This window comes from Callithrix jacchus, chromosome 12, assembly GCF_049354715.1.
Source record: "Callithrix jacchus isolate 240 chromosome 12, calJac240_pri, whole genome shotgun sequence".
NCBI classification, from domain to species: domain Eukaryota; kingdom Metazoa; phylum Chordata; class Mammalia; order Primates; family Cebidae; genus Callithrix; species Callithrix jacchus.
The window spans coordinates 60694323-60717593 of NC_133513.1; the positions used below are offsets into that span (position 1 = coordinate 60694323).

The 23271-nt window shown below is 47.1% G+C and overlaps 1 protein-coding gene across 16 annotated transcripts in view; it reads right to left on the bottom strand.

The window, feature by feature from the left end:
* HK1 (hexokinase 1) overlaps positions 1 to 23271 on the bottom strand; it is a 132572-nt gene that overhangs the window by 1444 nt on the left and 107857 nt on the right. For 12 of the 16 annotated variants that reach the window (XM_078345691.1, XM_035268139.3, XM_078345689.1 and 9 more), the window contains 9 exons: positions 20785 to 21018; positions 16812 to 17116; positions 15117 to 15265; positions 14803 to 14922; positions 13308 to 13403; positions 10451 to 10550; positions 7207 to 7390; positions 4797 to 4952; positions 1607 to 1840 (listed from right to left, as the gene is read on the bottom strand). In XM_078345691.1, coding sequence (XP_078201817.1) covers positions 1607 to 1840; positions 4797 to 4952; positions 7207 to 7390; positions 10451 to 10550; positions 13308 to 13403; positions 14803 to 14922; positions 15117 to 15265; positions 16812 to 17116; positions 20785 to 21018 — 1578 coding nt within the window. Of the gene's footprint in view, positions 1 to 279; positions 461 to 1606; positions 1841 to 4796; positions 4953 to 7206; positions 7391 to 7865; positions 8750 to 10450; positions 10551 to 13307; positions 13404 to 14802; positions 14923 to 15116; positions 15266 to 16811; positions 17117 to 20784; positions 21019 to 23271 lie in introns of those variants that run through there. The other 4 variants (XM_078345686.1, XM_078345687.1, XM_078345684.1 and 1 more) reach the window with 2 other exon arrangements.

Consider the following 23271-nt stretch of genomic DNA (forward strand, 5'->3'; position numbering starts at 1 on the left):
TGGCCCCCAAAGACAAGAATGCCCTCCAGTGAAGGCAGTTTCTGAACACGGGCTGAATCTATATCCCTGCAATTTGGGCTGAAAATGAAAGGCAGGGCCAGGCTGAAGATGCTTGGGGTGAGGGGCTCTCAAAAGTAATCACTGCTCTTGGTTGGGGACCTATCAGGTGGGCTGAGTGCGGTGGCTCATGCCTGTAATCCCAGCACTCTGGGAAGCTAAGGTGGGAGGATCACTTAAAGCCAAGAAGTTTGAGGACCTACTAGGTGTCTCTTACTTTATAGATGTAATTTCTAGTCCTGCCGGAGGCTGCCATCCCATGAGGAAGATGAGATTTTGCAGGGAGTAAGCAATTGCACATAGATTCTAAGTGTCGGTGCCAGGGTTAAATCCAAGAGCATGTGGCTCCAAAGCCTAGCTCTAAACCACAGCTGTGTGCTGCCTCAGCTGATGGCAAGGACAGCTGTTAAGGTGAAGAGACAGAGGTGAGGATGGAGCAAGACGGATGGTTCCATCCCAAGCCACAGCCATGAGGTAAGCAGGTAATGTCTACATTGAGTCAGGTGAGGTTGCTTTTAATTAGGGTGACACTATGGCCTCATTTATCTGGATGGTCTTAGTTTGCCTACGGTCCCAGGGTAATCATGACTAGCACTCTTGACTGGCAAGAGTACCCCAGTGTAGACAATGAATAAATAATCTGGTCACCCTATTCCTAAGAGCCAAGCTTTGAGACACTCGGATCACAGTCACAAAGCAAGCGGAGTCACGTGTCCTCTTCTGGCCTGGGGGGTCAGACGCATGACCAGAGAGAGGCCACTCCCAACCCCTCCCTGCCAGGAAGCCCAGGGCCCAGACCACTCCCGCCCTTCCAACCTTAGCGAACTGATTCAGCAGCTGAACAAGGCAGTGGTTCTCCTCCTTTCTTATTTTATTTTTTGAGATAGGGTCTCACTCTGTTGCCCAGGCTGGAGTACAGTGGCGTGATCTGGGCTCACTGCAACCTCTACCTCCCACCCCCAGCTTCCCAAGAAGCTGGGACTATAAGAGTGTACCACCACACCTGGCTAATTTTCAAAAATTTTTTATACAGAGAACATCTTACTATGTTGCCCAGGCTGGTCTCAAACTTCTGGACTCAAGCAGTCCTCCCACCTAGGCCTCCCCAAAATGTGGGATTAAGGTGTGAGCCACTGCACCGGCTCCTCCCCTTTCTTAATATTGTCTCCCCACTCACCCACATAGCCTCTGGCCTGACCACAGCTCACCAGGCTTATGAGTGAGCCCATGCCCACACTCACCCTCACCTCCTCTCCCACTGCTAAGCCCCCACCTAAGAGGGCCCAGGAGGAGTGTGGTGAGGGTCACATCATGTCACTGGCGTGAGCTGGTGAAGTGAAGCCACTTCTCTCTCTCTATAAGGATCCCAGTCAAACCCTACAAACTGTTCATTACCTTGTCCCAGATAATCCCCAGTTCCTCAACGCAGAGCCTTCGGGCTGGCTGGGCTCTGGCAGGGAATTTCCCCAGCGTGAACCACACCCTGATATCCCCTAACCCAAAGGGATCCCAGTAAGCTCTGTGCATTCCAACTGGAAGGCCCACTCACTGCGGATGAAGCTTGTAGAGCGTCCCGTCCACTCCCACAGTCACGTTCAGACGGTCCAGTCCTCTGTTCTCTCGGATCTTATCCACCACCGCAGCCATGCCTGCGCCACACAGCTGCGCAGCCCTTCTGGACACCACCCCGCACACGGTCTTGACGAGGATACTGTCATCACAGGTGCTATTCAGACCCAGCTGCTGGAGGATGGCCCGGACCTGGAGCAGTGCTAATCGGTCACTGTGGGGGACAAAAGCCAGAGGGCTGGCTGAAGTGGGACCCACAAGAGCCTCCAAATGACAGGCCCCCAGTCACTGTACTCATCCACAAATAGAGTCAAGGGCAAGCATTCCATGTTAAACTGTGGAGAATCTGGCAAATCTAGTAAAATAAAAATTGAAAAATTGAAACCATTCACTGTGTCAACATCTAGGAAAATGCTATTCACATTTTAATATATTTCCTTCCAGTTTACTTTTCCTAGCTGGTATGTTTCTTGAGATATGCAAAATGGGCTTGACATTGAGATGTGATTTTCTTCCTCTTTTCCCATTTCACACATTGGGCAATTTTCCACAGCCTTATCTGCAAACAGGACTGCAAACAGCTGCCACAATATTCCATTCTAGGGACATACCATGCTTTCTTTAGCCAGTTTGGAGAAATTCAAGTTAATTCTAATTTTCTGCTATTATAAAGAAACATTCTGATGAATTTTGTTTATAAACCTTTGTGCACAATTCTCATTGTTTTCCTTAGGATACATTTCTGGGTGAAAGAGCTTTGGCTATACATTGCCAGATGCCTTTTGGAAAATTGCACCAATTTACTCTCTCCTCAGCAGAGTATTTGGCCACACTTCTACTCAGTGGAAAAGACCATTTTTTACAACTTTTGACAGTTTTATAAGATGGCACCACAACACTGTGGTTTAATCTATATTCTTCTCTATTAGTGAGGATGATTTTTTTTTCATTTGTTCTTTGACCATATAAGCTCTTATGTCTCATATAAACTCATATAAACCTCTTAGGTCTCAAGACTCTTCTCCTGGGATATTTGTTTTGTTTATATTAAATGGAAACAGATGATGATGACTGGATGGAAGCAATGAAGACCAGCCACGCCGCTCAGAGGACTTGCCACGTAACATGTATTTTACATACACTACCTTACTTACTCCTCAAGCAACCAATGCATGTGTGACCATTCACATTTTAAAGATAAGGAAACTGAGGCGTATCTCACTCAACGGAGTATCTCACTCAAATCACACAGCCGGTGGAGAAGAGCAGGTCTAGAGCAGACCCGCCAAAGCCTACCATGCCCTGCCAGGCATCTTGTCACATGCAGTACAAATGTCTCCCTCAGTTTACTGTTGCCTTTTAAGTTTATTACTATTTTTTTTTTTTTACTTACAGATGCTATGTGGCTATACTTGGCAGTTTTTCTTTATGATTTCTTTCTTTGCTATTATGCTTAGAAAAACTTTCCCTACCACTTCACACCCATTAGGATGGCTATTCTCAAACAACCCAGAAAATAACAAGTATTGGCGAGGATGTGGAGAAACTAGAGCTTTCAAGGGCTGCTGGGAATGTAAAATGTTACAGCCACTGTGGAAAACAATATGGTGATTCCTCAAAAAATTAAACAGGGAATTGCCATATGATCCCGCAATTCCACTTGGGGTGCGTATACCCACACAAAAACTGAAAGAAGGGACTCAAGGAGATACTGGTCACCTGTGTTCACAGCAGCATTTGTCACAATATCCAAAAAGTGGATGAGTGTGTGCATGCAATGGAATATCACTCAGCCTTAACAATAAGGTTTCTGTGACACGTGCCACAGTACGGTGAACCTGGAAGACATTATGCTTAGTGAATTAAGCCAGTCACAAAGGACAAATGCTACATGGTCCTATTTATATGACGTATCCAGAGTTGTCAAATTCAGAGACAGAGAGTAGAATGTTGGTTGCCAGGGGTGGGGGGAGGGAGGAATGAGGAGCTAGTGTTTGCTGCATACAGAGTTTCAGTTGAGAAGATGAAAAGAGCTGGGCATGGTGGCTCACGCCTGTAATCACAGCACTTTGGGAGGCTGAGGTGGGTGGATCACTTGAGTTCAGGAGTTCAAGACCAGCCTGGCCAACATGGTGAAACCCCATCTTTAAAAAAAACAAAAGAGTTCTAGAAATGGATGGTGGTGGCTGTACAACTACGTGAATGTATTTAGTGCCACTGAATTGAATACTTAAAAACCGTTTTGCCTGGGTAAGCAATGTATAGGCTTGTTAGGTTTTTTTTGTTTAAGATTTAATATGCTTCTTTCTTTTTCTTTTTCTTTCTTTTTTTTTTTTTTGAGACAGGGTCTGTCTTTGTCGCCCAGGCTGGAGTGCAGTGGTGCCATCTCAGCTCACTGCAACCGCCACCTCCTGGGCTCAAGCCATCCTCCCACCTCAGCCTCCTGAATAGCTGGGACCACAGGAATGTACAACCACACCCAGCCAGTTTTTGTTCTTTTTGTAGAAATGAGGTCTTGCCATGTTGCCTGGGCTTGTCTTGAACACCTGAGCTCAAGTGATCCACCTGCCTCGGCCTCCTAAAGTGCTGGGATTAAAGGCATGAGCCACCACACTCAGCCCGCTAGGTTATTCACACAGTCTGCGTTAGGTTACTATGACCACTCTAAGAAGATGGTATTTGCACAGTTGCTTTTGTTTTTCTGACCATGTTTCCTCCTCCTCACAGTGTGCCTTGGAAGACAGCAGAGGCAAGGAGAAAAGCAGAAAGGAGGAACAACTTGCTGAAGGACTTCAGCTCCTGGGCAGCTGGCACTGGACCCCAGGCTGCCTTTCAGATAAATCCAGGGTGGGCCCTACACTCCCCCAATACAAGTATTTGTACTGCACCTTTACCATCTGAAATGGAATCCATATAACCTTCTTACACACATAATTTCACATAAATCAATATAATGTCTCAACATAAAGGACAGATAAAAGGAAAAGTAATTTATAATAAAATTATATGATTTTACTATGCAAATGCCCAGGGTCTGCTATTCCAAAGGAGAAAAAAAACCTCACAAATGGCCAAAATGTCCCCTAGGGTCCCTACCACCCCCATCACAATCCACTGACCAGAGGACCTCTGAAGGGTGGGTGCTGGCAGGGAAGGCACTGCCCACTCACCTCTCGATCTGAGAGAGGAACTTGGTCTCAAAGATGCCCCGGGTCTTCAGCGGCTCAGAGATCTGCCCTCGGAAAAGGAATCCCTTCTTGGTGAAGTCGATCAAGATGTTGCGGACGATTTCACCCAGGTACATGCCACTGATCATCTTCTCGTACCTGAGACGGGAGGAGGGGCCTAGGGTGTCTATAGGAAGTGGCCAGGAGGACTGTCAGCCCTTGGTCTCATGGTCACTCTGCATCTCTCACTGCCCCTCAAGTACATCACCAACAGCCATTTGCCCTGCAGCCGGTGCTACTGCAGACGCAGAGTGGGAGCACCAGGAAGGACCAGGGAGTCCTCCTCTCTCTCACATCAGAAACAGAACCACCAGCATTCATGCCTACCCACTAGAATGATCTCCCTCCTCAGCTAACCTCCAGCTCTCGCACCAAAGCCACTTCCCTGAGAGCCTGTCCTCCTCCATCCTGGGTTCTACTTGCCTGTTTCAGGTTCCCATGCACCTCCCATTCTCCTCCTTCACAACACACATGAGCCCACTGCTCCACAACCACTGCTACAGGGACAGCCCCAAGAGGACAGGTCATGTGTGTCTTGTTCAGCTCTGAGTCTCCAGGGCACAGCACAGCATAGCACTGGGCCCTCAGTAAAGTGCCCCCAAAGTATCTGCAGAATAAGCAAATGACTGGGCTAAGTCTTAAAGGAACAAGAAGACAGAAAAAGGAAAGTTCCTAGATTTTTCTGAAGGTTTTGCAAATACCCAGAGGACTGGTCAAGCCTACAACAGTGACGGGGCCACGCAGGAGGGAGAATTCAGTGGCCACAACACACTGGAGGTCAACCTGTTCTTGGGAATTTGAATTTCCTGCCCTCTCCACGCTCAAGGATCTCAAGAAATAACAGAGGATTGATTTATTTCCATGGCACATTTGCAAGCCCAGTGTCCCAAAGCTGAGATGAGTTCCCTGGAATTCAGATACTCCAGGATTCCTCCTATTTCATGTGGTCCATGGAAATATATGAAACAGCATGGAACCACAGAGGGTGGGCACCACTACCAAGTTCCATCCAGTCCTTCTCATCCCACTCAGAGACTACCCCAGCTTGGTGCTGACATGTCTTTAACCCCTTCCAACAATTGCTGATCCCCCTTTTTAACCAGGGGCCTTACTGTTACTGTTATTATTGTTAGTAATTTGTAGTAGAGGTGGGAGTCTCGCTATGTTGCCCAGGGTGGTCTCAAACTCCTGATTTCAAGGAATCTGCCTTCCTCAGCCTCCCAAAGTGCTAGGATCCGTTTGATGACCTACAGCACCCAGCCCAAAGGGGTTTTAGGTCAAAGCTTTTGATAGACGAAGCATCTAGCTAGACATGAATAACATAGTTCTTCACTATACTCCTTTTACTGTTACCATCTGTTTATGATAATATTGGTTCTCCCTCTTTTTCCACCTTCATTAAATGTCAGTAAAGACTAGTGCCAGGCATGGTGGCTCTTCTGAAGTCGGGAGTTCGAGACCAGCCTGATCAACATGGAGAAACCCTGTCTCTACTAAAAATACAAAATCAGCCAGGCGTGGTAGTGCATGCCTGTAATTACAGCTACTCAGGAGGCTGAGGCAGGAGAATCATTTGAACCTGGGAGGCAGAGATTGCTGTGAGCCAAGATCATGCCATTGCACTCCGGCCTGGGCAACAAGAGTAAAACTCCATCTCAAAAAAAATAAAAAGACTATAAGGTGATTTAAAGAAAAATGCTAAGTAAATAGCAGCATAAGTGGTATTCAGAAAAGGTAAAAACCTTGAGGGGGGCTAGGGAATAATTCATGTTGGGTGCTATTCCAGCCCTTCTTTCTGCTCCTGGAGAGACAACTTGGACCAACTCGTCCTGGGCTGTGGCAGAGGATGGCCTGATTCCTGGGGGCTTGAGACAAAGGGTCATTTGTCTCATTTCGGAGTATGGTGGACACTGCCATTTCAGACACGGTCTCTGAGACCTGAGCTGCAAAGCTCCATGTGTGCACTAGGTGGTACAGGAGGCTCACGAAGGGAAGGACGGACAACTGGGACAGACCCTCTGCTTCAATAACCTGCCGCCCAGCCACCTTCACCCCACCCCCTTGTTATTCTCATGGGTAAGGAACACAGCAAGAGGATTGGAAGGCCAGAATCCTCCAGGCGGCCCCTAGACGGGCATCAACCCTAAGCCATCATGCACCACACTGGGGGTCTATCCTCCCTCATTCTCTGCTGTCTATAGACAAAAAAGCCAAGGTCAGGACTGAGCCAGGGGGTCCAGTCTTGAAGCCACTGTTCAGATCTTTCCTCCTAGAAACATATTCCACTGCAAGAATTCAGCCAAGTATTGTCCCCAACCCGACTGTGGGTGTCCTCTCCGCCGAGCGGGGTTACCTTTGTTTGCCGGCATTTAGGGAATATTCGTCCACCAGTCTGTCATAATTTGTCCTGATATCATCCAGACACCCGTTGTCCCCAAAGGCCCCCCACTCCATGTTGATGCACATCTGCCCCTGGTCCCCATCCACCATCTCCACGTTCTTCATCTCCTCCATGTAGCAGGCATTGCTGCCGGTCCCTGGAACACACGAGGGGCCAATGAGGAGCAGTGGCCTTGCATTTGGGGGGGTCATGCAACTGGGTCTGGGGTCTGGGGTCTGGGGCCTGAGGTTCCACAGACAGGGGGCACTTTTTTATATGATGAACAAAGTAACAGTTTTGCTTTCCCAGTGATTTCCAGGAAATTTTTGAAATGTAAACAGAGAGTTTGAGCCACATCACCCAGAGAGTATCTGCTTAGCTGACTTTTCACCAAGAGCCTATGTGTTTACCTGTCCAGGTAGGGTTATGTTCATTTTATTTGAAGATGGCTTTATATATAGCAAAGGGATGAAGCTTCAATGGTGGAAGTTTAGGCAACATTCAGACCAGAAAAAAATATATACATATATACACAAAAACATGCACACATGCCTACTCAGTTACACATGCCTACATGTATGTGGATAAAACATTAGGGGATTATCTTCTATTATACCATGGATATTCACTTATTTTCTTTTTCTTTTCTTCAAGACAGGGTCTGGCACGGTCACCCAGGCTGGAGTGCGGTGGTACAATCTCAGCTCACTACAACCTCCACATCCAGGGCTCAAATGATTTTCCCACCTCAGCCTTCCAAGTAGCTGGGACTATAGGCATCACCACCATGCCCAGTTAATTTTTTTAAAAACTTGTAGTAGAGATAGGGTTTTGCCATGTTGCCCAGGTTTATCTCAAACTCCTGGGCTCAAGCTACCCTTCTTGCCTCAGCCTCCCAAAGTGCTGGGATTAGAAGCATGAGGTACCACGCCAGCCCCATTGATCTTTTCTTGACAAGGATGGTTGGTCATGGACTATGCCTGCTCAATAAACTTTACTACGTGTCTTCGAATGAAGTCCACAGTTAGTTCAGGGCAGGACAGTGTCTTCTGCATTTTAAGGTGGCCTTTCGAAAGCAATGGTTTTTCATCCTATTTGTATCAGACCTCTGAAGATCAGAGGATTCTTCTGTGAAAAAGGCACCTTTCTCTGGGTGTACCCACACACCGCACACATGCAACCTGGCATATGCTTTCCAGGGGCTCAGGGATCTCTGACTTCCTTTCCTGAACTCTCTAGAGCAGTCACTCAAAATAGAAGGACCGCCAGGCACAGTGGCTCATGCCTGTAATCCTAGCACTTTGGGAGGTCAAGGCGGGCAGATCAGCTAAGGTTGGGAGTTTGAGACCAGCCTGATCAACATGGAGAAACCCCATCTCTCTAAAAATAAAAAATTAGCCAGGTGTGGTGGCACATGCCTGTAATCCCAGCCACTCAGGAGGCTGAGGCAGGAGAATCGCTTGAACCCAGGAGACGGAGGTTGCAATGAACCAAGATCGCACCACTGCACTCCAGCCTGGAAAGCAAGAGCAAAACTCTGTTTCAAAAATAAAAATAAAATAGAAGGACCACAGACTGTTTGCATTGAGGTGCTAAGAAACTGAAGGCAAGCATCCTGCAACTTTCACAGTAGTTTTAATTGCCATGATATCCAAGCTTGTGGTCATTGAACTTGTCTCACTGAATAGACGGAAATTTAAAAACCAACCAACCAAGGAAGAGTGCTTCACACATATACTTTAATAAGCACCTGGATCACCTGGGCACCCTAAGAAGCAGAGCCAGATTCAGGAGGCCTGGGCGGGGACCTGAGCATCTGCATCTCTAACAAGCTCCCAGAAGATGCTAATGATGTGCTGGAAACACTGTCCACCCATCCAGGGTGGGATATAGGTGAACGTTCATCAGGGGGACACAAGACACACCCCCTGACCAGACCAACAGGGCTTTGGCAGTTTTCAGCCCCTTTGAAGAAATTTAAGTAGAGTTCAAAAACGATACACCTGAACAATTTTTGTTCTTTGTTTTCTCAGCTCCCTTTTCACCCAAGGTTAAAACTGAGAGAAATGGAAGATGATGGGGGTGGGAGATACATACAAAGCCAAAACATGGAAACCATACATCTTGCCTATGGGAGTCCTGAGCAAAGAGATCAACTGATGGAGGAAAGAAGAAGTAGCTATGAATGTCGCTGAAGCCTGGTGCCAGGAGATGAGCGGGCCTGACCTCCCCAAGAGGAAAGGTGGAGCCTGCAGGAAGAGGAGACCTGCTGTGTCATTCTAACTTTGCATTTCATACCTAAGCCCATTCATAGAAAGAAAGGGAGGGGCTGGGTGGAGAAAGCCAGGCCCCAACAACCTTTCACCAGGAGCTGCTCCCTAGTTTTTTTCTTAGTTTCAACAGAAGTGTAAAGTGGCTTAACAATGAATGAAAAGGTCTTCCTGGCACCTGAAGGCAGTGCTGGGCATCTTCTCAAGCTCTAGACACTCAGCAAATGATCCAGTAGCAGGGGTGCCACTGCTCACTGGCCAGGTAGAGTCTGCAGATGTTGGCCAAGAGACTCTGGGGTCTTTCCCAGCATCCCCTGACACCAGGAGCAGGATCAGCAGGACAAATGATTTCCTCACAGCCCAAATCAATACGCCTCAGGAATTATGTGTTTGAGGCCCAGACCCCTAAAGTGTTTGGATTACAAGGCAACAAGCTGCAGAGGCAACCCTTCTGTAACCCCCTTGAGTGGCTGGGACCATGCACAAACAGCAGCTGCTAAAGGCAACATGGTGCCCAAGACCACCCTGCCCCTTTCTATGCTCTAAGCATGGTCAGCACAGGAGGTGCTCTCTACTTCCTTTCCAGCCTCAGACTCCCCCCCCAACCCCTCTGCAATACCTGCCCAGAGCCCCTCCATACCAGGTCCAGAGAGCTGCCATGCTTGACAGGCCCACTCCAGGTGCCTGTTCCCACTCAAGCCACGTGAGCCTTTTAGGGCCTCATTCCCAGAGAGTTCAGTTCTTGACTGTCTGATCACAAGCAATGTGCATTAGGAAAGGGGACCCCCTCCCGCTCCGTCCAGCCCTGAACTCTGGAGGTGGTCATGGAACGATACCGACAGGTAAGACTACCCCACACAGAGGACAGAGCTTCTGGGCCAAGGCCGCACAAAACAGGAAACCCCAGCCCTCCCTTCCCCAGGAGAGGGACCTTCCAAGACACTTACCAACAATGAGTCCAACCTCACAGGTGGGCTCCTCATAAGCACAGGTCATCATGGTGCCCACCGTGTCGTTGACTACAGCCACCACGTCCAGGTCAAATTCCTTTGCAAAGAAAAAGACACAGCTTTAGGAAGAGGATCACCGTGCCTGGCTTCAATGCTGCTGGTTCTCTCTCTGCTGCACTGAAGTCAGAGAGCCACTGGTCATCATCTAAGATGGTTTTCTTACCAGTCTACAAAAAGGTAATGAAGATTCCTTCACGGACTAAACCCCTGCTATTAAAGATATATGGGAAATGAGATGTAAGGAAGGGAATGTATTCTACCCATTTTAAGGATGATACTATTAGAGGAAATCATAGGATAAGAAAGACAAGGGGCAGTGGCCAAATAGCTCCCTCCCTTTGGAGTTTAAAGCATTGTGGCCTTTCAGAGGGCAAAATGGAAAATATCAAATCCATTGTTCGCAATCTGTCCTTGAGAAACGGTCATTCAGGTTCAGAAAGGCACACATACAAGGATATTTACTGCATGATGTTCAATAGTCAGAAAGAGAAAACAATCCAAATGTAGGTCAAATGGGCTATATAAACCACAATTCAGGCATATGCTAGAATCCTGCGCAGCCAGGAAAAAGAATGAGGCTAGTCTAAATGCAATGATGAGAAAGGATACCTGTTTCATATTAAATCAAAAAAGCAAGTTGTAATGTTGCATATATGGTATGATTCCTATTTTTTGGTTGGGGGGGGAGAGAGAGAGAGAAAGAGAGAGAGAGAGTGTGTGTGTGTGTATGATGGAAAGCAAGCTAGAAAAATTAATACTAATAGTTGTCAAACAGGCAAAAATAGATCAGCAGGTATCCTTTCTTATTTAAGAGACAGAGTCTTGTTCTATCACCCAGGCTGGAGTGCACTGCCCCAACCATGGCTCACTGCAGACTCAAACTCCTGAGCTCAAGTAATCCTCCCACCTCAGCCTCCCAAGTAGGTGGGACCACAGGTATGCACCACTATGACCGGCTAACTTTTTCTTTTTTTAATTTCTTGTAGAGATGGGGTCTCACTATGTTGCCCAGGCTGGTCTCCAACTACTGGGCTCAAGCGATCCTCCTGCCTTGGCCTCCTAAAGTATTGAGATTACAGGTATGAGCCACTGCACCCAAACTGCAGCTATCTTTTCAATGCAATATTGTAAGTTGTCTAGCACACATTTCCTGGTGCAACTCAGCCCTTTCTTTTTTATTATTTAACTATAAAAGACAGCAGACAAATCAGCCCTCTTTCAGACACTCATTCAGCTTCCCTGACTGCCTAGGTATCTGCTCTTTAGACTGTCATTTGAACTGTTTTTGTTTTGTTTTGTTTTTTAAATTTCTAACTTTGCTCAGTGCAATGGGGGTTGAAAAAAAAGTCAAAAGAAAAAAATTGAAAAGTCTCTTACTGACTCCCTCATTAATTAATGAGTTAAATAAAATTGTTGGAATTTTTCATTTTATATTTTTTCAACGTCCTCCAGCCAAAGACCACCAGAAACACACCTATAATCTAACAAAGCTGGACTTGACTGACTCATTGCAACACTGGAGAACACACCCCAGGAGGCATTTCAGAAAGTGGCTGGGCGTGGTGGCCCATACTTAGAATCCCAACACTTTGGGAGGGTGAGGCGGGAGGATCACTTGAGCTCAGGAGTTCAAGACCAGACAGGGTAACATAGCAAGACCCCACCTCTATTTAAAAACCTCAACACTTTGGGAAGCCAAGGTGAGCAGATTGCTTGAGCCCAGGAATTAGAGACCAGCCTGGGCAACATAACAAAACACCATCTCTACCAAAAATACAAAAAATTAGCTGCTGTAGACACACACCTGTAGTCCCAGCTACTAGGGAGGCTGAAACAGGAGGACTGCTTGAGCCTGGGAGGTAGAGGTTGCAGTGAGCCAAGATTGCACCACTGCACACCAGCCTGGGTAACAGAGTAAGATCGTGTCTCAAAAAAAAACCACTTTAAAATTCTAAAAATTAAAAAAAAATGTTTTTTTGATTTGGATCTGTGTCTGCGTTACGGTTTGGGGGAAGGTTTAAAGAAGTGGGGCTTTGCTCTGGATTGGATATTGTCGGGAGCCGGGGCAATTCTATGCTTACAGACTGGTCTTGTTCTTGTCTAAATCCATCATAGTCCCAGACGGAGTTGCTGTGTCTGATGTTTCCACCCTGAAATTGTCTGTGGACTCTGTGAAATTGTTTGTGTCCCACAGGAGAACACCAAGGCCTAACTGAGAGTGCCAGGCTGTGCCCACCTGTCAGGGGCTACTTCTCTTTCAATTTGTATGAGAGTCAGGATTTACCTTTCTTAAAAAAAAAATCATTTTTTAACAACACAAACCTATGAGCCCTTGTTTTATTGCGGGCAGTGGAGTGAGGAAATAGGGAGTTTTTCTTGGCCAGGTCACATGCTCCTGTATTGTTTGAATTCTTTTTTTTTCTTTTTTTAAGACGGAGTCTTGCTCTGTTGCCAAGGCTGGAGTGCAGTGGCGTGATCTCAGCTCACTGCAATCTCCACCCCCCCGGGTTCAACTGATTCTTCTGCCTCAGCCTGCCAAGTAGCTGGGACCAAAGGCATGCGCCACCATGCCCAGCTTATTTTTGTATTTTTAGTAGATATAGGGGTTTCGCCATATTGGCCAGGCTGGTCTCGAACTCCTGACTTCGTGATCTGCCCACCTCAGCCTCCCAGAGTGCTGGGATTACAGGTGTAAGCCACTGCGCCCAACCTGAATTCCTTACAACAGGCACATACAATTTTTGGAACATTCAAAAACAGTAAAGATTTTGAAAAACATTCTTTTAATAGTTACCTCTCTCCTTTTTATCGCATCCCTTAGTAAGGTGACTACATCGTGCCCCACACAGTCTGTTGCCTTAAAACCCTTTGTCCATGTGATCAAAATTCCCTGAAACATAAAAAGCACCAGGAGAGTCCTGTGTAATTAACCTAGAAGGGGAGAATACAAAATTCCAACCCTCCCTCCTGAGTCAACAACTGCTGAGGGCTTACAAAGAGTTCCAACATATGAGGGCAAACCAATAAAATATGAACAGACCCTCCTCACCATCCTCACAGGGGTCTGAAATAATCCCACTTCAGATGAACAAAATGAGGCACATCGGGTAAATAGCAATGTCTAAGTTCACTCAGCAGACGGCTTTCCTGGACAAGAGCCCAGATCCTGATTCTGGTGCTGCCACAGGCATAACCAGCTGTACAGAAGAGTCTACTAACGCTATAACTGAAGGATCCCAAGAGTTTAGCAACACTGTGACTACCTAAAGTACACTTTAGGGATTGAAGTTACAACACTTGCTGGGAAAAGAAGTACCCTGGGTGTGTGCTCAGTATGATGAATCCAAGGTGAAGCTATAAGAAGGTATAAGAGAAGTGCTTTAAAAACAAACAAACAAAAAACAACCCTCAAGTTTTCATAGATTTAACTGCTGAGATCTAAAAAGGTTTCAGAAGAAAAAAGTCCCAAGCCAGTGACGTGACTGGATTAACCGGTTTAAAGAGGCAGGTGGCCCTACCTAGCTCTCCTAGGGCTGCTCATTAAGCCTTAAACCCTGGCCTAAAATCTACCTCCAGGACTCCTGCCTGGTCACTTCTCCACCTGTGACACCCAGAGCTACCTGCAGCTATTCCAACGTAACAGGCTGGGTCTTGCCTCCGTGACTCTGCACCATCGGTTCCTTCTGCCCGGAATCCACTCCCCAACCCTGACTGCATGGAGCTGGAGCCACTGGTGTTAAGGACTCAGCTCCCTGATTAGACTGTGGGCTCCCACAGGACAGGAGCTGTAACCTTCACCTCTAAGCCCAGCACTCAGCAGTCAGCAGGTGCTCAAGCTCTGATCTTGGGCCCTGATTCATCCCATATATTGAACAAACATTTATTATCTCCTCTGACTGGACCCTGTGCTAGGGTGTGCAGGGACAGGTCCTTGCTCACAGAATACCACTAGCAGAAACAAAAGACACTGTTACTAATAACTAACTGTGTAAGAAGTGTTATAAGCAAGGCAACCATCAAAGGAATGGGGGCACAGAAGATAAGGTTCTTTTTTTGCCTAGAGGACCAGAAGGTTTCCCAGAAAAGGTGACTATTTTCAAAGAGAAAAGAAGAGAGAAGAGTCTCAGGATGTCCCGTAGGCTGTGAAATAAAGCCTGGCTCAACCCACTGTGACTGTAACTGTCATCTAGGAATGACACTGAGGCTGGAGAAGCCTCAAGGGCCAGCCCACCCGGGCCACAGGGGACTCAGTGCTGCCCAATGACTCAGCCCTAAGGACAGACACTCACCGCATCCAGACTCGTCTGCTTGCAGGGAAATGAGAACGTGAAGCCCAGAGGCATCCTGGGGCCTTTGATCCCCATGTAATCCAGGAAGTCAGAGATGCAGGAGACAATGTGATCAAACAGCTGTAGGAGAAAAGAAAGGATCACCCACGCTCTCTGTGGTTTTATCAATGGACATGGACCAAGTGTGCACACACACATACACACGCATGCAAATGCACAAATGCATGGCTGTGGGAAGGTTTTGGTCATCATGTGACTGCCGGTGCCACTGGCCATGTGTGCAGCACACACGCACTGTGGTTCTGCAATCTCACCTCTTCCCCAGTGCCCTGCATGATTTCAACAGGAATGGCATAGATCTTGTTGTGCATTTCCACTGTTCTCTTTTTCCCACTACGGATTTTCACCAGCAGCACACGGAAATTAGTTCCTCCAAGATCCAAGGCCAAGAAGTCGCCATTCTCTGTTGCAGTCAAAAAGGTAAAGAATGTCAGGAACAGGAAAAGCCAAGTGCCTCTTGGAAGCCAGTAACCCTAAGACTCCAGACTTTCATGGGGAGAACCGCCATAGCAAACACAGTGGAGAAGCTGCAGCTCCTCCCTTTAGTACACAGCACAGATTTAGAGGAAGAGCCGGCACTACATCCCTGACCACCACAGACTTCGAGCCACACTGAGAGGGAAGCACGTGGGAGTAAATCACCTGTTACAACACACAGACTTTGCCAGGGCTACAACAAAGAAAACCTCCCACAAAAATTAATATCTATGTCAGGATGTGGGGTATTTGCAAAAAAGCCTCATCGTTCCCTTCCCTAAATGTGCAAAATCCTTTGCAATGTGACTGCAGCTCCTCCCACTGAAAGATGGAGTCAATTTCTCCTCCTCTGGGATCTGGCCCAGCCCTAGGATTGCTTAGGCCAACAGAGTAGCAGAATCAAAGCTGAGCCTATCCCCAGGCTGGGCCTCCAGAAGGCTTTGAAGTCTTCCCCTCTCCCTTGTAGCCTTTTCTGTTAGCACTTAACCAGCCAGGTGGCCCACTGGAGGATGAGACACAGGACCAGGTGCCCTTGCACCCCAGCCGACAGCCAACTGCTGGACATGTGGGAAAGGGTGTCTGAGATCTGCTTCCCAACTGACCCACCAGCTGGTTGCAGATGCAAGAATGAGGCCGGCGGAGGTCGGCCGAGCCTGGCCCTGATGAGCAGAACCGTGCAACTGACCCATAGATGCATGAACAATAATCAAGAGTGGTTGTTTCAAGCCACTAAGTGTGAGGGTAGCTTATAATGCAGTATTAAGTAACTTACACATAGGACACATTCCTGTCACAAACATTCATTACTCCAAGGACCCACCTGAAAAGCTCTTCAGATTCCTCATAATGCTCAGCTCCAGTGAAAACTACCAAGGTTAGCATAAAGGGTTGGATTCTGTTCTCTAAATTCCCTGAATGCGACAATCCCCAGGCCCTGAATGCCTCATGCATACTCTACCAAATTTAAGACAGGTACACTGAGTGTTCCTCCTTCTGCTGGCTCACCGTGGTTGTGGGAGAACCTAATCAGTACTGTGGCATTTGCCCAGTTTTTAAGAAAACTTCTTTTTCATTTATTTATTTATTTTTGAGACAGGGTCTTGCTATGTTGCCCACACTGATCTTGAACTCCTGGGCTCACACAATCCTCCCACCTCAGCTTCTTGAGTAGCTGGGATGAAAGGTTAGCACCACCCTGCCCAGTAAGAGCACTATTCTAAGCAGAGCTGTGGTTTTACAGATAAATAGCATTTGCCTGGGAGGCCTGACCGGGAGCATTTAACCTCCCTGAGTCACACATATGACAAATCAGTTAATAAAAATGGAAAACAGAGATCTGAGGGAGTTTCTAGCTCTTGCAAAATCATGCAACACCAATGCAAAGGCATCCACTGGTGAATCCAACCTCCCCCACTGTGGCTCAGTCCCTGGCAGAAGCAAGACAGGCTTGTCAGCCCCCCGCAGGCCCTCACCGGTCCCGTCTGGGGTGCTCCGGACGAAGGAGGGCAGCATCTTGACCACGGCATTGTTGTGCGTCTGCTTCCGCAGGCCCAGCTCCATCTCCGCCCGCATCCTCTTCTTCACCTCCAGCAGCATGTCCTTTGTGAGGTGGAAATGAGCCAGGGTCTCCTCTATCTGCCGGTGCTGCTCAGCCAAGCGGTAGGCCACCGCCGTCACCATGGCGGCCCCCTTGCCACTGCCACTCTCCGAGAGGAGGAAACGCACATCGGAGTCTGGCACCAAGCGCCTCAGAGTCTTGTGGAAACGCCGGGAATACCTGGGCGGAGCGGGGGCATGCCACAACAGCTACACTGAGCATCTACTGGGGACCTCTGGCCACCCTTTCTTGCCACTTCTTTAATTATTTTTTTAATTGAATTTTATTTTTTTGAGACAGGGTCTTGCTCTGTTGCCCAGGCTGAGTGCAGTGCCCCATCTCCACTAAAAATTAAAAAAATTGCTGGGCGTGGTGGCATATGCCTATAATTCCAGCTACTCGGGAGGCTGAGGCAGGAGAATCGCTTGAACTAACTGAGCTCATTAAAATGCTCAGATTGGTAACTGGTGCTCAGAAAGTGTTCAATAAATAATCACTCTTGTTTTTTATTTTCACTTGTCTCTTTCCCTTGCCACATAAAAGTCTGGAGGTTTCTCAGTGGCTAGAAGAGAGCTTTGGGACAGGAGCTCATTGCTGCCTCAGCCTCCCAGATTCAGGTGACACTTTCACCTCAGCCTCCTGAGCAGCTGAGGCCACAGGTGTGCATGTCCACGCCCAGCTAATTTTTTTATATTTTTAGTAGAGACAGGGTTTTGCCATGCAGCCCAGGCTGGCCTCAAACTTCTGGGTTCAAGCAATCCACCTGCCTCAACTTCCCAAGTGCTGGGATTACAGGCATTAGCCACTGTGCCCAGCCTAATTCCACTTTCTACACTTGCTTTTTTCATTACACAAATACACATCCACTGTAGAAAAGTTAGCAAATGCAGACAGGTAAAAAGGAAAAATAAAATCATTCATAATCACTCATAAAAAGAGAAGATTCTCATTATTACATAAGTATCACATACAGAGAATTCCAGGTCTAGGCCTGGCGTGGTGGCTCACACCTGTAATCCCAGCACTTTGGGAGGCCAAGACGGGTGGATCAAGGTCAGATATTCAAGACCAGCCTGGCCAACAAGGTGAAACCCCATCTCTACTAAAAATACAAAAATTAGCCAGGTGTGGTGGCACACACCTGTAATCCCAGCTAACTCAGGAGGCTGAGGCAGGAGAATTGCTTGAACCCAACAGGCGGAGGTTGCAATGAGCTGAGATCACGCCACTGCACTCCAGCTTGGGTGACAGAGTGAGACTCCAACTAAAAAAAAAAAAAATTCAGGTCTAGAAGATTTTTGCCCTCCACCATGACAAGAAGATAATACAGCACAGTGGTTCAAAAGCACGGTGTTCAAAAGTCAGATGGGGCCGGGTGTGATGGCTCATGCCTGTAATCCCAGTACTTTGGGAGGCCGAGGCGGGCAGATCACCTGAGTTCAGGAGTTTCTACTAAAAATACAAATTAGCTGGGCATGGTGGCATATGCCTGTAATTCCAGCTACTTGGGAGGCTGAGGCAGGAAAATCGCTTGAACCTGGGAGGCGGAGGTTGCAGTGAGCCAAGATTGAGCCACTGCACTTCAGCCTGGGCAACAGAGAGAGACTCTGTCTCAAAAAAAAAAAAGACAGGAGAACAAGGGCAAGCCCCCCCCCCCGCCCCCCAGCTCCAACTCAGGTGACCTTGAGAAGCTGACCCTGGAGTAAATGAGGGTCTCAGTATCTGGGTGGCAGTGACGTGGAGGGGACTAACTGAGCTCATTAAAACACTCAGATTAGTAACTGGCACTGAGAAAGGGTTCAATAAATAATCACTCTTGTGTTTTATTTTCCCTTGTCTCTTTCCCTCGCCACATGAAAGTCTGGAGGTTTCTCAGTGGCTAGAAGAGAGCTTTGGGACAGGAACCAGACAGAACTTCCTCAGAGTTTGTGGTCTGCTGTCAGCAGGAAAGGCCGACAAAATGGTCTCCCCAAAACATTAACAGCAGTCAACTCCAAGGGGTGGGATGAAGGATGATTTCTATTTTCTTCATAACTTTTTGAACCAGCTAAAATTTCTATACTGAGTAAATATTACTTGTGAAATGAGAAACGTTTAATCAAAGTTATTTTTTAAACTGTGATGAAAAGAGTTCTGGGCTCGTAGGGATGACTGCACAAACAATACGAATGTACTTAATGCCACTGAAATGTACACTTAATGGTTAACATGGGCCGGGCACAGTGGCTCATGTCTGAGCCAGCACTTTGGGAGGCCGAGGCAGGTGGATCACGAGGTCAAGAGATTGAGACCATCCTGATCAACATGGTGAAACCCTGTCTCTACTAAAAATACAAAAAATTAGCTGGGCATGGTGGTGTGTGCCTGTAATCCCAGCTATACTCAGGAGGCTGAGGCAGGAGAATTGCCTGAACCCAGGAGGCGGAGGTTGCGGTGAGCCGAGATCGCGCCATTGCACTCCAGCCTGGGTAACAAGAGCAAAACTCGGTCTCAGGGAAAAAAAAAAGAATTTTACAAATACTTCAGAATTATTTTAGCTGGGCATGGTGGCTCACACCTGTAATCCCAGCACTTTGGGAGGTTAAGGCAGGTGGATTGCCTGAGGTCAGGAGTTCAAGACCAACCTGACCAAAATGGAGAAACACCATCTCTACTAAAAACACAAAATTAGCTGGGTATGGTAGTACATGCCTGTAATCCCAGCCACTCGGGAGGCTGAGGGAGGAGAAGTGCTTGAACCTGGGAGGTGGAGGTTGCAGTGAGCTGAGATCGCACCACTGCACTTCAGCCTGGGCAACAAGAGCAAAATTCTGTCTTAAAAAAAAAAAGTACAACCCATGTTGTCACAGGACAATGAGGCTCCTGAAACTAAGGTGAGATGGCATGACGACTGGCTGGGGCCACTGACAGACCAGAAGGCGGCGTGGGGAACAAAGCCCCTCCTCGCCAACTGGCACAACTTACAGCTCCTGCCACTCTGACTCTCAAAGGCCAAGTACCAACAAGTTGCCCATTTAAAAAAGTAAAGTATAAGGGCTTAGAGGATTTTAACAGGAGCTTCTGAAACAAGAATGTGGGTATCGCACCTATGACCCAAGGTCCTCCTAATGAAATGAGGACGAGAGACAGACATATTCCACCCAGCAGGGCCGGCAGCTCCAGAAATCTCCATCTTGACTTTTGAAAGGGCGAGGTAACGACAGAGCGCAGAAGCAACACCAGCAAGAATCAGCCAAGGGTGATACTTCCCAAGTGGGCAACGCTGACCTTACTGCCCAGAACTAGGCATGTTCTTTCTTTGTTTTTCTTTCTCTCTCTCCTTTCTTTCCTTCCTTCCTTCTTTCTTTCCTTTCTTTTTAATTTTTTTGTAGAGATGAGGTCTCACTATGTTACCCAGGCTGGTCTCAAACTCCTTGCTCAAGCCTCTTTCCTGAGCTGCTGCTTCTTTTTTTTTGATACAGAGTCTCGCTCTGTTGCCAGGCTGGAGTGCAGTTGTGCGATCTCGGCTCACTACAACCTCCACCTCCCAGGTTCAAGCAATTCTCATGCCTCAGCCTCCTGAGTAGCTGGGACTACAGGCGCATGCCACCACGCCCAGCTGATTTTTTTTGTATTTTTAGTAGAGTCTGGGTTTCATCATGTTGGCCAGGATGGTCTCAATCTCTTGACCTCGTGATTTGCCCACCTCAGCCTCCTAAAGTGCTGGGATTACAGGCATGAGCCAAAGCCCCGACCAGCATTGTCTTGTCTTCCAAGACACATTCACTAGGTACAAAAGTCACATCTTTGGAGAAGGTCTCTACCCCCAATGGGTACAGAGTACCAATGATAGCAAAGGGCAGACTCACTGTGGGTGCGTCTTGTAAAGAGACCCGTCGACACCAACTGTGGTCCGAAGCCTAGGTGTGCCCTTGTTATCACGCAGGCGGTTCAAGATGGCACCCAGCGTGGCAGCCACCAGGTTGGCTGAGCGAAATGAGACAATGGTGCACACGTGCTGGACTGAAACACAGTCATCATCAGATGGCTCCACTCCCAGGCGGGTCAGGATTTCTTTGGCATTGTGCAGACCTTCCTTATTCCTGTGAAGTTAGAGACCAATATTGATGCATTAAGGACCACGCCGGGCAGTGTAAAAGCACTGAAGCTTGAAAGTGCTGGAAAGGGACAGCCCCACTTAACCATGCGTGTATGGCATGAGATGAAGGCTGTCAAATGCCTGAGAAGAGCCTGGGAAGGGTTCTCCTCCCGAAGACATGCCAGGTAGTAATAGGAAAAACTGCACCAGGCTCCATTACGCCAGGCCAGGACCATGAAGAGAAGTGGAGAGGGAAAACCATGTGGCCTCTGAATAGGTGGAGAAATGGCTACTACCACCCAAAGCTCATGAGGCTCAGGAGAATCTCCCACTCGCTGGGTTTGTCAGCTGCCCCTGGATGCTTACACATCCTTCCTGATGTCTCTCAGTCAAATTTTAATTTTCTGTATATGTGTTTTGTGTATCTTTTGTTGGATTCATTGTGAAGTACTTTATAGTTCTGTTATTACTATAAATGATGTCTTTAAAATAAACATATTCATATATGTATATGTATACACACAAACACATATATATACTGTCTGCAGCTCTCCTGTAAATCTAAAATTATTCTAAAATAAAATGTATTTTAAAATATGTGCATAGTTCATTATGGCTGGTAGAAATACAATTGACTTCTGTGTCTTATTTCCAGACATCTTTTTAACCTCTCCCGTTGTTCTATTCGTCTGTATTTTAAAAATATTCCATATAGACTTTTACCATTTGCAAATAATGACAGTTTCACTTTTTTGATTCTCTTTAATTTCTCTCTTTCCTTAAAAAAAAACCACTGGCTAAGACTCCAGTACAATGCCAAATAGAAACTGGTGATACTGTCTTGCTCCTGACTTTAGAGAATGCCTCTACCATCTGTTCTTGTAGGATCTTTTTAATAGTTTTTTTGGAGATAGCCTTTATTACAATGTACATGCTTTGTTGCGCTAGCTGGGTTTGTGTTTCTTGCTAACCAAGAGGAAAGCATGCATTTCCTTGCTTGGCCAGTGACTTTCAAGACAAGCCACAAGTATCCCGCTCCCTCTTCTTCCCAGCCACTGACAGACTCATGAAAAGAAAGGCCTTTGAAACGCAGTAGCAAGGCTCCCTGGTAATTGTGGCTTTGCATCATTGTTCTTGAAGGAGAGGGATCACTCAACAAAATCCAGCACATGGATTTGGCAGAAGAGTTGGTCCAGATAAACCCCTTTCCTCTTCCAGCAGCTGCCTTCTCGAACCTCGAAGAGAGATGATGCAAATCTTTTCTCAGCAACCAGAGCTATGAAGCACTGGTTCTATCCAAATTTCTGGGACCACACAGAGAGCAATGGGAATGACTGCTTTGTGCAGAGGTAAAATGGCATTCCTTGCACCAAAGACAGCGGCAAGCTAGCTTATCTTTATCCAGGTGGCCTCACATGGCTACCAGGAAGTCTCCTTAACCAGGAATAGAGCCTTCCACACACGGGGGCCAGCAACAAGACAAGAGTGCTTTACACTTGGAGGAACCAGACTACATCAGACTGCCACCATGATCAAGGTTACTTGCTTCCCTCTCTACATGAAGGCCAGTGAGTTACAGTTAAGACAGAGAATTCTGGGTTTCTCATGTGATGCCAAGGGGCCACAGTCAATTGCTAGCTGGTTCTGTCCTTCCTTCCAACTGTCCCATCTCATCTGTTAACCAGTGCTTCTTAAACTTGCATGCCAGGGCACATTTCTGGCTGTTAAAAGGTTTGCCCTGAAACAGTATGTGTGTGGTGGGGAGGGGGTGGTTTCAAGCACAAAAGTAGTCTGGAAAATGACAAGTCAGTCAATGAGAACTCGGTTTTCTTTGATGCGCTGATGATACTATAAGTCTGTACTCTTTTTATACTTTATATCTTTTATTCTTTTTTACTGTAAGTCTGTATTTATTTAACCATAATACTATAAAATGGAAGATAAATGTGCTGTATTCCCAATCCTATCGGTCAAGGAAGCAAGGAGCACCTAATTAACATCTTGAGGTTACTAAGGCACCCTTAGTGCCCTCAACACAGTCTGGAGACCTTCTCCAGACTAGAAGTGGAAGGTGGAATTCCAAAAACCCAAGCTCTGGGCTTCACCAGCTCCTTGCTCGAATTGTCTGCTTCCTGGATGTTAATCTTACCCTGAGTGTGTGTGGAGTGTGGGGGTGACGGGCTGATGGGTGTGGGAGAGGAGGCTGCTCTTGCAGCTAGACAGGAAAATCACCTGTGCACTGGCGGCTAACGAGGTC